We start from the raw sequence: 12,207 nt of genomic DNA, 5'->3' as shown, positions 1-12,207 counted from the left end.
CGAAAAAGCTCCGGGGCATGTGCTGCAGCGCCTCTCTTTACACCGCACGTATACCTATAACGTATGCGGCCCCGATAAACGGCCACGGCGTCGGCGAGAGTAGAGACAAAAGGAAATAAAATTATAAACTGCACGATGAGGTGGAATAATGGAGGCCGATCAAGCGGTCTCATAGTTCTCCACTGGAAAACGCTGTCTTCCTTATATTCTCTTGCCGCGCCGATATGCTGCGCTTTTTCTTCTCTCCTTTTGCGTCAAGAGAACCAATTCCGCTCTCTCACTCACATGGAAATGCATGTAGAGAGAGAAGAGACGGAAAAAGTTGGTTCCAAAGAGCTTTGTCATTCAGCGACGTGTGCGGCAAAAAATTTCGCCTGGAATGGAGAGGAAATTTTCTTTTGTGACAGATTCGAGAGCTGCGTTGCACTGATGAAGGATTCTTACGAAACTCTGTACTGTATACTCCGGTCTGTTTATTGTTTCTCTCCGTATACAGAGTGAGTCTATAAAAAAATTGCGTAAAGGCCATCGGTGCGTGGAGAGAAAAAATTGTGTCACGTAATCGGCTTTAGATGCGTTTCCGGAAAGCGGCTAAACAGAGAGAGACCGAGATGGATTTTCCATTACTGCTCTCGAGGACTCGCCGATTAGAAATTGCTTTCAAGGCTGTGGTTCGCGCATTGTCCGAACGTTTAATGGGCATTAGGTTTTAATTTACAAGGATACGCTGCGATGGGGAGTGCCAGTGAAGCGGAGAGATAATTTTATCGCTGTCCGTTACGTTTATAGATATTGTCGCGTTAAATATTAGGATGAGAAGCTTAGGTTTCCTTCTCGGATAGATCGATTAAAAAAAGTCTATTTCAAATATCCAGACGCCAGACAGCTCTTCATCCGCGTATTGAATAAGCGTCGTCGGCCTGTTTCCTGTACTCCAGCGGATTTCCTATCTATATTTCACTGCACTGTCTTTACTTATACCCGCACGTGCGCAAGAAAGGCGCGGTAGTAAAGAGAGAGGGGAAAAATTAAAAAAAATCCATATAAGGGATACGCGCGTGCACACGCTAATGATCGATCGGATGCGCCGTGCGTGCATAATCAGCGCTACGCGTGTAAATTCGTTGCGCGACGATCGAAGTTCGCGTGTCTCGGGATATTTAAGTAGTGCAGCGCGCGGAGATAAAATTAAAAAATAAGCGCGCAAACGACGACCTTGGCTGCAGGATATTTTTCTTGGGAGCGAGTATAGAACAATATGGGAAGAGAGTGCGTGAGGCCAAAGTAGCTCGCTAGAGAGCCCAATATAGCGACGAGAGACATAAATCAGCTTTTCCCACGCCTTATGTGCTTCTCTGCTGCAGTGATGATTAATTTTTCCCTCCGCTGGTGACCTTCCTTGCACCCGCGACTATGCAACACACTGCATACGTGGTCCTCGCTAAGATTGGTCTAGAATACGATGTCTCCCGCACAGCAGTCGATATCAAGAGACACTTCGATTCCATAAAAAGACGGCGCTTGGACTGTACTCGCGTTTAGAAATTGAATGTGGATAGGCAGTCGCGCGCTCGTCCTTTTACAATCGATTATCAGACCAGAACAAGCCGCGGGTATATCGAGGAGACAATAGAGGAGCCGCCGTGAAAGTTTCCGGATGAAAAGAAAAAAAAAGAGAACCGAACGCCGATTTGTTTAAGGGCTAGCTTATGCTTTCTTTCTCACTTCCGTGGACTCGTGTTCCGATTTTTATACCTGTTGAAAGCGCGACACTTATGTCGCTATCGCCCTCTTTCTCTCTGTGTTTTTCATTATGGGATGGATAGCCTGGATGATGAGGCGCTCGTTCAAGTGGGTCGAGGATTTTTAATTTTCTGGAAAGCTGCGAGTGAGGAAATGGCCTCTTCTGACGAGGGTCTAATTATGTTGTTGCTGCTACGCGTCATTGAGCGGATTAAACGCATTTTTCATGCTGCTCTGCTCTTCTGCCTGTGTGTTGTGTACAGGAGACGGTGGACAGCTGTGTGTTGGGTTGTCGCTATTTTTCCTTTTGATTATACCTACGATTTTGTTAATTAACGCTTTGCGCTCGTGAACAATGTAGGCAGTTATGTCTCGGATGCGTGCGAATTTGCTTTTGATTCAATCGTCGCATGATGAGAAGCTTAATGTTGAGTTATTTTAACTGGGACAACTTTTCTAATTATGGAAATAAAATAGAATGTTTATTATTAGAACATTTCAGTGAACCACGATAGACCGATGTGAAAGCAGTTTTTGGACTGGCTATTCCGCCATAGTGTGAACTCTCCTATAGTCTCTGGCCAATGGAGATAGATGGCGCACAGGCGCTTTCGTCTTTCCCTCAATCACTATCAGCGTGCCCAGTGCACATTATACAGCGGTGTACCCCCAAAGCTGCCTTTTGCTGTACCTATATAATACTAGGGCCGCTCATGCTTCACCTGAAAGAAGGGGGAAATGTACTTTTTGTTTATATCACAGAGATCAATCCATGAATTAAGTGAATACACCGCCCAATGGATTAGTGCAAGAAGGGGGAAATGTAAGTTTACTAGTCTTTTGAGATTATTCATCTTGTACCCTTTAACGGTTCGATAAATACATCGAACAAATTGCTCTTTATATGTCAACTCTCTATACCATCATACAAACATTTCCCGAGAATTTGCTGGAGAAATATTAGCAATCACTGAAAAATTCAAAAAATACACACACAAGCTGTACAAGAATTTCAAAGCCAGCCAGACGTATCATCATCATTTTTCACTACGCAACACAACAGCTCATTGCGTACACATTTGCGCATAGAGGCATCGGCTCTCTCATCGTTGTCTAAAAATACACTGCAGCCATCGGAAACGGGCATTTTCAAACAAGCCTCATTAATACAAAAGCGTTTCAACTCCGTGTACAACCGCTGACTAATCGACCCTCTCTCTCTCTCTCTCTGTCTCTCTCTCTCTCTCTCTCTCTCTCTCTCTCTCTCTCTCTCTGTCTGTCTCTCTCTCTCTCTCTCTCTGTCTCTCTCTCTCTCTCTCTCTCTGTCTCTCTCTCTCTCTAGACACACGAGGCCAACGGACGGTTTCGGAGTAAAAGAGAAAATCGCGAGTTAAAATAATTCTCTTGAGCAAGGGCTGCAGAAGAGATGAAAGGAGACGTGCGCGGCGCACGTGCAGAGTGCAATTGCTGATGTACTCTCTCGTGTACATACTCGCGCTTGTTAACTGGTTTGTCAGTGCGCAGGAGGGGACGGACGTTTTGTGCCGGAGGAGTGAACTATATCGTCAGCTTTGTTTATTTTCTCTTTCGAGTGTGTTCAGTTCGGACGATTAGGTCCGAGAGGACTTCTGGTGCATTGGGCTGAAGCTTGGCTCTTCGCGGTCGTCCTTTTTTGTTTTGTGAATTATCGATTTCAGTGCGGTTTAACTTTCTATTAGAAATGTACTATGTGCGCGAGGTTTTCCAAAGAGTGAAATGGTGGTGTGAAGTTGATTATCTTCGTGTCAATTTTCTAACACTTCTCGAAAAAAATGACAAGGAGAAATCGCGCGCTCGTGTAGTATTTCAAAAAGTTTACATAAGTTCGATGACTCCCACGTACAGGAGAACTCTTGATAGAACCGGTTTTGCACAAATGGTGCCGCGGCGAGGAATAGCACAATAACGCCGCGCAAAAATAAAAAACGAATCTCAAAATTTCTCTGGACCGCGAGTGAAAATCGCGTCCAGTTCGAATTTCGAAAGCTTCGAAAAAACAACGCTCGCCGGGCGCACAATCGAATCTAAAACAATAGCCCATAACCCAGCACACCATCGAGCAGAAATAACGACGAAAAAAGTCAACCTCGGCACAATAAGCTGTCGCTTCACACAAATAGCTGCCGCAATTCAAGCGTGAAATCTCTCTCTTTTTCCATAAGTATATAGATGTATATAACCGCGTGCATTGTGCTCTATAGCTCTTAATACACATCCTACAGGTATATCACATCTCGCCCGCATATTACACCTCCTCCGCCGACAAGTCAAGGTTGCGTCGCGTCAAGGCGATTTATTCTATGTATAATATACACTGTGCGCTGCGACAAAGGCGAAGTTTCATCCGCTGCTGCAGTCTCCGGAGAGAAAAGCGGAAATCGAGTCGACGTCGCATAAGTCGATACACAGCTGCTGCTGCTGCACCGCTGCATAGTAGGCTTCCGGCCTCTCAAGGTCGCGACTCTCGACTCTAGTCGTCGTGAAAGTGAAGTCCATCGCGATTGCGAATTAAATGCTGGTTCTCGAGAGTAGAGATCAGAGCGAGAGCTGCTGTGGATCTGGGAACAGAGACGGGGATATTTGAATGCGCCTACGCGACTCTCTGGATATACGTAGGACGATTTTGTATGGGTATATAGTTTGATTTTGGAATATGGGTTGTTGAAGTGTGTACGAGGTGATTTGTGTTTGACAAGTTTATCGGCTATGTGTACTTGCTCTGCGCTTAGAGATTAGTCATGTAATTGCTCCGATTACTTTTAGCCATAGGTGCAAGTTACCTTTTCGGTCGTTGAGTCTTTAACATATACCGTCCATTTGTCAAGGATTAATTGAAGTGCAGTGGTGATACCTGGAACAACTCGGATGAATTGCGTAAGAGAGACACTGCAGAGCAAAGTTTGCATAACGCCGTCGTAAACAAACACCAAATCTCCGGGTCGACCTGCAATATTTTAGTATTATCATCGATTTAAATAAGTGTCGTAACCAATAATCCATCGCGCAAAATTACTCCGGATGATTTACCCCATTTAGAGAGCGCCTCGAGATCCAATTCATTAGATCCTCATCAAGCCCCGATCCAATATCAATCACCATCAGAGCGTCGGGACAACTATTATTTGCTCAAGCCCAGCGTCTCTCTCACTGCTTATCGCATCGCCCAGAGTACACATCCATATCAGCTGGTGAAAAGCTTCAATATCCCTCCCGACATCCATCGAATTAACTTAGCAGCCTGCACCTACAACGTCGACTCATGCAAACGATTCGCCGTGTATACCTAACTCCACTCGCCGCGGGAAATCTCATATCCCGTCTCAGCTGCAGCAGTTCACGGCGACGAGATTAAAATCTCCGATAGTCCGTAATTCCTCCCCCGCCGCGGCTCGTTATCATTCGAATGACGTTATTATCCCCGGCGAAACTCGGATTCCAACAGCTGCCTTATACACACACACACACACACACACACACACTCACACACTTCCTTATACTTCTTCGTTGATAACGAACCAGCCCTTCCCTCGACCTTCAGAGTTCAGAACCCGGTGTGAGGGTTGTTCTTCTCTATCCTCCGCTATGACGTATGTATACCTGCATACATATACATCTAATAGGTGGAAGGGTCAGAGAAGAAGAAGAAGAAAGAACTAAGCTCTCCGCCGCGAGAGAGACTTGGCCCTGACACGAGAGAGAGAGAGAGAGAGAGAGAAGACAGTGCAGCGGCGTTATGTATAGCTGTATAATTGGCTCGTCGAGCGTGAATTCTTCTTCCTATTATTCTGCGGTCGCGACTCGCTCTATCTGTATACCTAGCTTGGCTTCTTTTCGCGCATTATGTCCGCCGAATGACGCAAAAGAACCAGAGAGAGATTCGAGCTTCTTTTTGCGCGACGGACGACACAGACACGCGGAACTTTCATAAAGTTTCGCGAGATGTGTATACCTATATAGCTTTATACTTAGAGAAAATATGGGTCAGATGAAGTGGAGGGTAATTTTATCGTTATATGGCACTACTCCAGTCTCGCTTCATTAGATCGCGGCGCACTGTAAACACGCGTGTTTCTTGTTTTGTCTCGCGAGACGTGTGCACGTGAGGAAAAACTCTGTGCTCTATCTGTAAAACTCGAAAAGTAGACTCGCGGACGTGTATTAATTAGGTTCGCTGCAGTGTGCGGAAGAGTCACCTGATATGACGAACTTCAGCGACGATAAATTCCGCGAAACGATAAAAAAAGCCTCGCGTTCTCGAGAGCTGCAGCTTGTTACGGAAGAATAGTTTCGCTGGATAGAACACAAGACAGCTTCAGTGCATCATAGTTGTCCACGAAAGTTTGTTGGACTTTCGAGAGTCATTTGTGTCATCGGACGCTGGAATTGGATTTTTTCCCCTCTTTCTCTCTCTCTCTCTCCGGATGCGTACAGAACTTTTCCTTCGAAAGAAATTTCGCAATTGCTTTTTAAAACGTTCGCGGTACTCCATACCGTTGAAAAGTATAACAGAGCGCGCGGGAAATATTAAAAATTTCATTGCGCAGTTCGAGACACTTAAGCTCTCGCAACAGCAGCGTCCGCTAATCGTCCTACCTCAGCAAAAAAAGTAAACGAACAAACTAAAAACTCACGCACCTAATCGAAAAAAATCGAGCTAACGAGCGTCAGCTGATTTCGCCCGGTAACAGTCCTTCGCATGCCTCAAACTCGAGTCAGCGATACTTCTTTCCCTTGACTGCAGTATACACGTATAGCGCAGGTATACAGAGGGAGCATAAGCAAGAGATAAGCGGGGGCAAGTGCAACGTACGACACATAGACGCAGCAGCAGCTCTCTTCGGACGAAGTAGGGGGACTTTGACGCTCGGCTACGCCCTCGACACTAGCTTTTCCGCGTTTTCACCTCGCGCGCGCGTCTGTGTGTATAACGTATAACATCGCGCGGCAGACTAACCGGCAGTACGTGTTTGTCGCGCGAGTCGTGAACCTCGGCTCGGCTCTTTTCTCGGTAAAGGCTTTGTGTGAGTTTTCGAGTTTAGCGTGTGTGGTGCGAGGGAGATAATCAAGTGCTGTTTTTTAAATTTAGGCGACTGAAGCTCCTAATTCCAAAGGTGCACATAATACTGTGTGTTTAGGCAACGCTGCTGCTGTTGTTGCTGTGTTTAAGATAATTGAAGGTCGTTGTGCGTGCTGCTACACTTTTGCAATGTTGTCATTTTCCTGGCTCGGTTTCGTTCATCCTAATGGGACCACGTCGAATTACACGTTTTATTAACAATTATACGACTGCGTTTTCACGAGTCCGAGAAAATTTGCTTTATACACTGCGATGTCGTTGTACAATTAGAAAGGAAAAGTTATGCTCTTTAAACTATACATCGCGACGAAAGAACGAGCGATCGAATTGAGAGACGCGAACTTGCCTAACGGCTAATTGTAACACAAACATACGAGCCGTTCGATCAAAATTACAAAACTAAAGATATATCTATATATCTACAAAGGCGCTGGAGAACGTTCCAAATCTATATCGGGGAACGAGCCTCTCACACATACAGCGCGAGCGATGTGCCTCTCTGTTGTCATGTCGGGGACCACTTCAAACCTGCCGGCTTAGCAAGAATTCGATAGGCAGCTTCCGCCGAGACGACGGCACGGAGATCGCGTGCCGCGATTTCGAAACCCTGCACTTTTCACGCACGTGCGCGAACTCGCTGTTTTGTGTCGCTTCGGCTCTGCTTTCACGCGCATGATTTTCTCGTTTTTCAATACTTTCATCGGCTCGAAAGCTCCGATCTTAAGATTTTTAAATTAGCTCATAATATCGCGTTGCGTCACGTCAGGTATACAGACACGCATAATTCACACAGCATAGCGTCTCGTAACGTAACAGACGCGTTATTAGTCATACATTGTTTCGTACGGTGCAGCGCGCGACGAATCGAAGGGGAACAACATTATCTGCTAATAGCATCGGCCCGACGACGCCGACGACGTGTGCGAGTGCGTGTGTACATGTATATCTATAGCTTCTCTCTCTCTCTCTCTCATGTATAGCTATAGCTTCTCTCTCTCTCTCTCTCTCTCTCTCGGCATGTCACGTTCCCACCATTAAAATTTATGCGAGACACACACAATATTTGAGAATTAAGATAGCGCGCGCTGCGCCAGTTGGAATATGCGTAATTCTGTTAATTGCGAATGACTAATGCCCGCGCACGGATCAACGCTTTCGCCCGAAAGCCTGCAGCACACCTACTCTATTAATAGACGTGATGGTAAAATTAAACAAGCTTTCGATCCATATTTTCCCGATAACACACACTACGTGACCATCACTACGTTTCCGTTATCAAAGGGAAGGGCTGACCTTGGCATATACAACTAAAAAGCTATGTAAAATCAATAATCGATTCAATGCCCCCGACTGATAAATCGTCTGCATGTAGCCCAATCACACCAAAACAAATATCCTTCCTCGCGCCAATTACAAGCCTATTCCGCAACTCGACACGTTCCGGCTCTTTAAAATTCAGAACCTCGCGCGCGCGACATCCGATACCCCCTATATAATAGCTGAAAGAAACGCACGTTTATACGTGACAAAAGAGAAGACGCTTCCGAATCGAACACCCTGTATAATGCTGCGCGCAGCCTCTCCAGATCCCGTTTATCGAAAGCGCATCGGTACTCGATACATACCGGAGTGTGGGTAGGAGAGCTTCTTCTTCTCTTCTTCTTTTTTCGCGAATACGTGTCGGTGTCTTTCGTCTTCGCCGATACTTTACCGTACAGCCTTAACTTCACTGGGACGTTTAGCTCGTTGTCTTTTTTTTGCGCCGATGCGATCGTTATTCCGCGTCCGCGCGGGGCCATTTTTCTCGAGGCTCGTTTTCAGAGAGTATAGCTTCTTTCTTTTTCTGCTGAAGCTGAAGTTTCGTTTGCTGCGGTCGCAATTTGTTATCGTCGTATATTTTTCGAAGGAATTTCGCCGCATGATTACACGACGATTAATAAAGCCGAGAGCATATTTTTCAGTTATGCAGCACAAGCTATTGCGAAAGCCTCGAGTGAAGACGTTGTGTAATTGGTATAACTCTGTAAAAACAGGTCACATACTCTCGCTTCTCCATACAAGAGGACTTGACAGTGTCAGGGCTCTTTTACTGCCTGCCAATTTTCGGCCCATCATCTCCGCACATACACACGCATTCCCTCTCTCTCTCTCTTGGTTTTATAATAAGCATTGCGGTGGCCTCAGCCGTAACGGAAAATTACGCTGTCTCAATAAAGTGTCTGGCCCGACGACGAGACCGCGAAGGAAGTCGCCCAAATAAATTATGCAGCGAAAATCGAAGCTCACCGCGGATACATTCCGGGAACCGCGTGTAATATGCACGAGAGAGCTTTAAAGTGTAATTTGCCAAGACGCGATGTTACACGACGAGGGAGTTTCGGGGAGGAAGAAGTCGACGACGACGACGCGGTGTAATGCTGATGGCCGGCGTGTACGCCGCGGAGCCTAATTGCCCGACATGTCGCTGATGCGTTGTTTCGATAATTTCGAGCGATGAATTTTAATGCCGAGATAAACTTTTTGCTTGGTCGCTTCTTAACTGTGTAATAAAATTCCAATTTACAAAGAAATAGCCTCGCGCTATTAATTATTACTCAACGAGGCTTTCTCTCTTAACGAAACCAGATACACACACAAAGGTCAAGTTTTCCATCTCGACGCAACAAAGACGAGAAGAGAAGAGAGAAAAATTCTCTCGCTAATAGGAGCCGGCTCTCCACTTTCCCGGCGCTTCAATTCATCCTTTTGTCGTCGCGGGCTCCTCTCCGCTAAAAATTCTGACATCCAGCAGTAGACTCGCATTCTTATCGATTCGCTTCCTCCTCCACACACAGAGGCTGTAACGTCCTCTCTTCTTCTTCTTTTTTCGCGGCGAATGGACGAGCGGCGGCTTGAGAAAATGTACCGCTTTACCGAACTCTCTTTATACGCGCGGTTACGTGTGTGTGTGTGTGTGTGTGTGCGGCCACGTCAGGGACTAACGATTCTCTCTCTTTCTTGAGCTTCGACTCGTCACTCTTCATTACTCAATGCTCCTCGAGAGCCTACTTCTTCTTCGGTGTAGGTATTATACGCTCGTGAGGAGAAAAAAATGGAAGATCAGGAATGCGTTATTGCTCGTTTACGATTTTTCTACGCTGTGTGTAGCGAGGGACTTTAATTCTCGCGCTGGTGAGATGGAGAGAGAGAGAGAGGGCCTAATTGACGGAGTTATCTTGTAGGTGAGAGATAGCGCTTAAATGCCTGGTAATATAGAGGTTGCTGGAATTTCTTCTTCGGGTTTTCAGGTGTTTTGGGTTAACGCGTGTGCGGTGAGAGAGAGAGAGAGAGAGAGAGAGAGAGAGAGAGAGAGAGAGAGAGAGAGAGAGAGAGAGACGAAGAGAAGGTTTACGAGGAGTTGATGTGTTTGGTTACGATTTCTACCGTAAGCTGCTTGATGGCTTTCTTGTAGATAGATAGTGATTTTGAGGAACGAGTACAGCAATGTTCGTTTCTCTGTCGAAGTGCAAAATTAAATCGATTCGATATTTTTCCGTTTCGAATTGGAAGATATCGATTTTTCATTGACGCCGTCGCCGCCAATGAAAGTCGTATTTATCGAAACCAATTAGCGAGACGACTATATGCGAGGAAAATTCTCGGAGCTGTAACACACAGGGTGTGCCGGGTTTAATGAATCCGTTATTGTCTCAATTCGACCCGCATTTATCGTCGTTTAAAATTGTCTCACTTAACAGCCTTTAATCGGTCTCATTAACTCAGTGAAAAACACAAGCGAGTGTCTCGGGCGATTAGTTAATTTTCGGATGATTAAAAAATCACGATGCGTAAATTAATCATTATAGCCACGAGTCGTGTGCATCAACTTTTATTAATGCGCCAGACGTCTATATGCGGATGTGCGTAATTTAATTTTGCCTTTTTTCCACTCAACTGCACCAGTATCCCGATAAATTCAATGTATGCAAACAGAGCATCAGCAGCAGCACAAAGAACCGGCCGTTGGCCTCTAAAAATAAACCCATTGACCCTTCGTCGAATCGATACACACGAATCATCCGTAAACTTTAACCCCTCATCTCTCTTTCTGTCCACACAGATCCCCGCGCACATCGGGGCTATGAGGCGGCGACGCAACAAATTCACGGGAATCTCCTCGGAGCCGTCGTAGAGACCGTCTCACATATCTCCTATCATCGGTATATAGCTGAACTCGTTCGCATGAGTGGAGAAAGCGTACGAGGCGTTTTGGAAAAATGATGACTGCCATGGCCAGGCTACCCTGCAAGCAGACGACTTTGCCGTCGCAGCAGACGAGATATGCACCGGCGCCGCCGATTACCGTCAATCCCAGCTTTGCTCAGAGTCGTGGCTACTGGGAAATGCAGCAGCCGGTACAGACGCATCCTCAGCCGCCTTTTGTGAGGAATCATCATCGGCATCACGCTGATCACGTCGGTATGTACATAATATATACTTCTTTTTTTATTTTGATGCAAAGTTTACGTTGTTCATGGTCGCGTGTAAATATTTGATGCGATGTTCGTTTAGCGGGGAAATTTCCTGCAGATTCGGAAACTCAAAGGTGAGACGTGTGTATACTGTGTACACGCTTACTCGCTGGGAATAGAGAAAGTTTAAATAAACGGGAGCTTTTGCTAGTCTGTGAGCAACGCGTAGAAGTACGCCATTCCCACGTTGTCTCTCTGACAGAGACAAAAGACGATCAGCTATATACGTTGGTGTGCGAGCAGTACAGAACCATATTATTGTGGCGGAATCGTCCTTTTATCTCAACACCGCGCTTGTCTTTATTTTTAGCTATATACATCGATCCTAAATCTCGCCGCTTCATTATCAATCTCCGTTCGGCCTCCGCCACCCATGAAAGTCCCATAAATTATTCAAATCGAAATCACGAGTTTCCGATCGAGATGGTTCCCGCGAATAAACGATGCTATACGTTATTTTTACCCCGTCAGAAATAGCTCCCTCTCTGCGACAGGAAACGAAAAATTAAATTTTCATAGCCTTACAGAAGTGCCGAAAATACAAACGAAAATCGCGCGCCCGAAAGGGAAAACAAAACTCCCAGCGAGTATGTATACAGGATGAAAGTGGATTTCGGGGGAAGTGAAAGAAGAAAAAATTCTGGGGTACGCTCCACTCACTCGCGCGCGCGATAATTAAAGAAGCAGCTGTTAAAATAGAGCGGCTTCGTCGTAGTCCCTCTTCGTACACGTTTTACGATAAGTACGTGTACACACACACACACACACACACACGGCTGTCTTTTACAACAAATCTCTCTGCGCGCGTCGCGCCTTTTTTTTCTTCTTCGGGTGTAC

General features: G+C 45.8%; 1 protein-coding gene across 9 annotated transcripts in view; it reads left to right on the top strand.

The window, feature by feature from the left end:
- The window catches only part of LOC100118423, a 47,187-nt gene that overhangs the window by 20,849 nt on the left and 14,131 nt on the right, over nt 1-12,207 (top strand). For 4 of the 9 annotated variants that reach the window (XM_001602341.5, XM_008219390.3, XM_031924556.1 and 1 more), the window contains exons 1-2: nt 6,737-6,893; nt 10,959-11,317. In XM_001602341.5, the coding sequence (XP_001602391.1) occupies nt 11,116-11,317 (202 nt within the window). In that variant the 5' untranslated portion in view covers nt 6,737-6,893; nt 10,959-11,115. Of the gene's footprint in view, nt 1-6,736; nt 6,894-10,958; nt 11,318-12,207 lie in introns of those variants that run through there. The other 5 variants (XM_032596503.1, XM_032596502.1, XM_032596501.1 and 2 more) reach the window with 2 other exon arrangements.

The sequence above is a fragment of the Nasonia vitripennis genome, chromosome 2, assembly GCF_009193385.2.
Source record: "Nasonia vitripennis strain AsymCx chromosome 2, Nvit_psr_1.1, whole genome shotgun sequence".
In the NCBI taxonomy this organism is placed as follows: domain Eukaryota; kingdom Metazoa; phylum Arthropoda; class Insecta; order Hymenoptera; family Pteromalidae; genus Nasonia; species Nasonia vitripennis.
The sequence above is the reverse complement of the archived record's forward strand: the minus strand, read 5'-3'. Positions and strand labels throughout refer to the sequence as shown.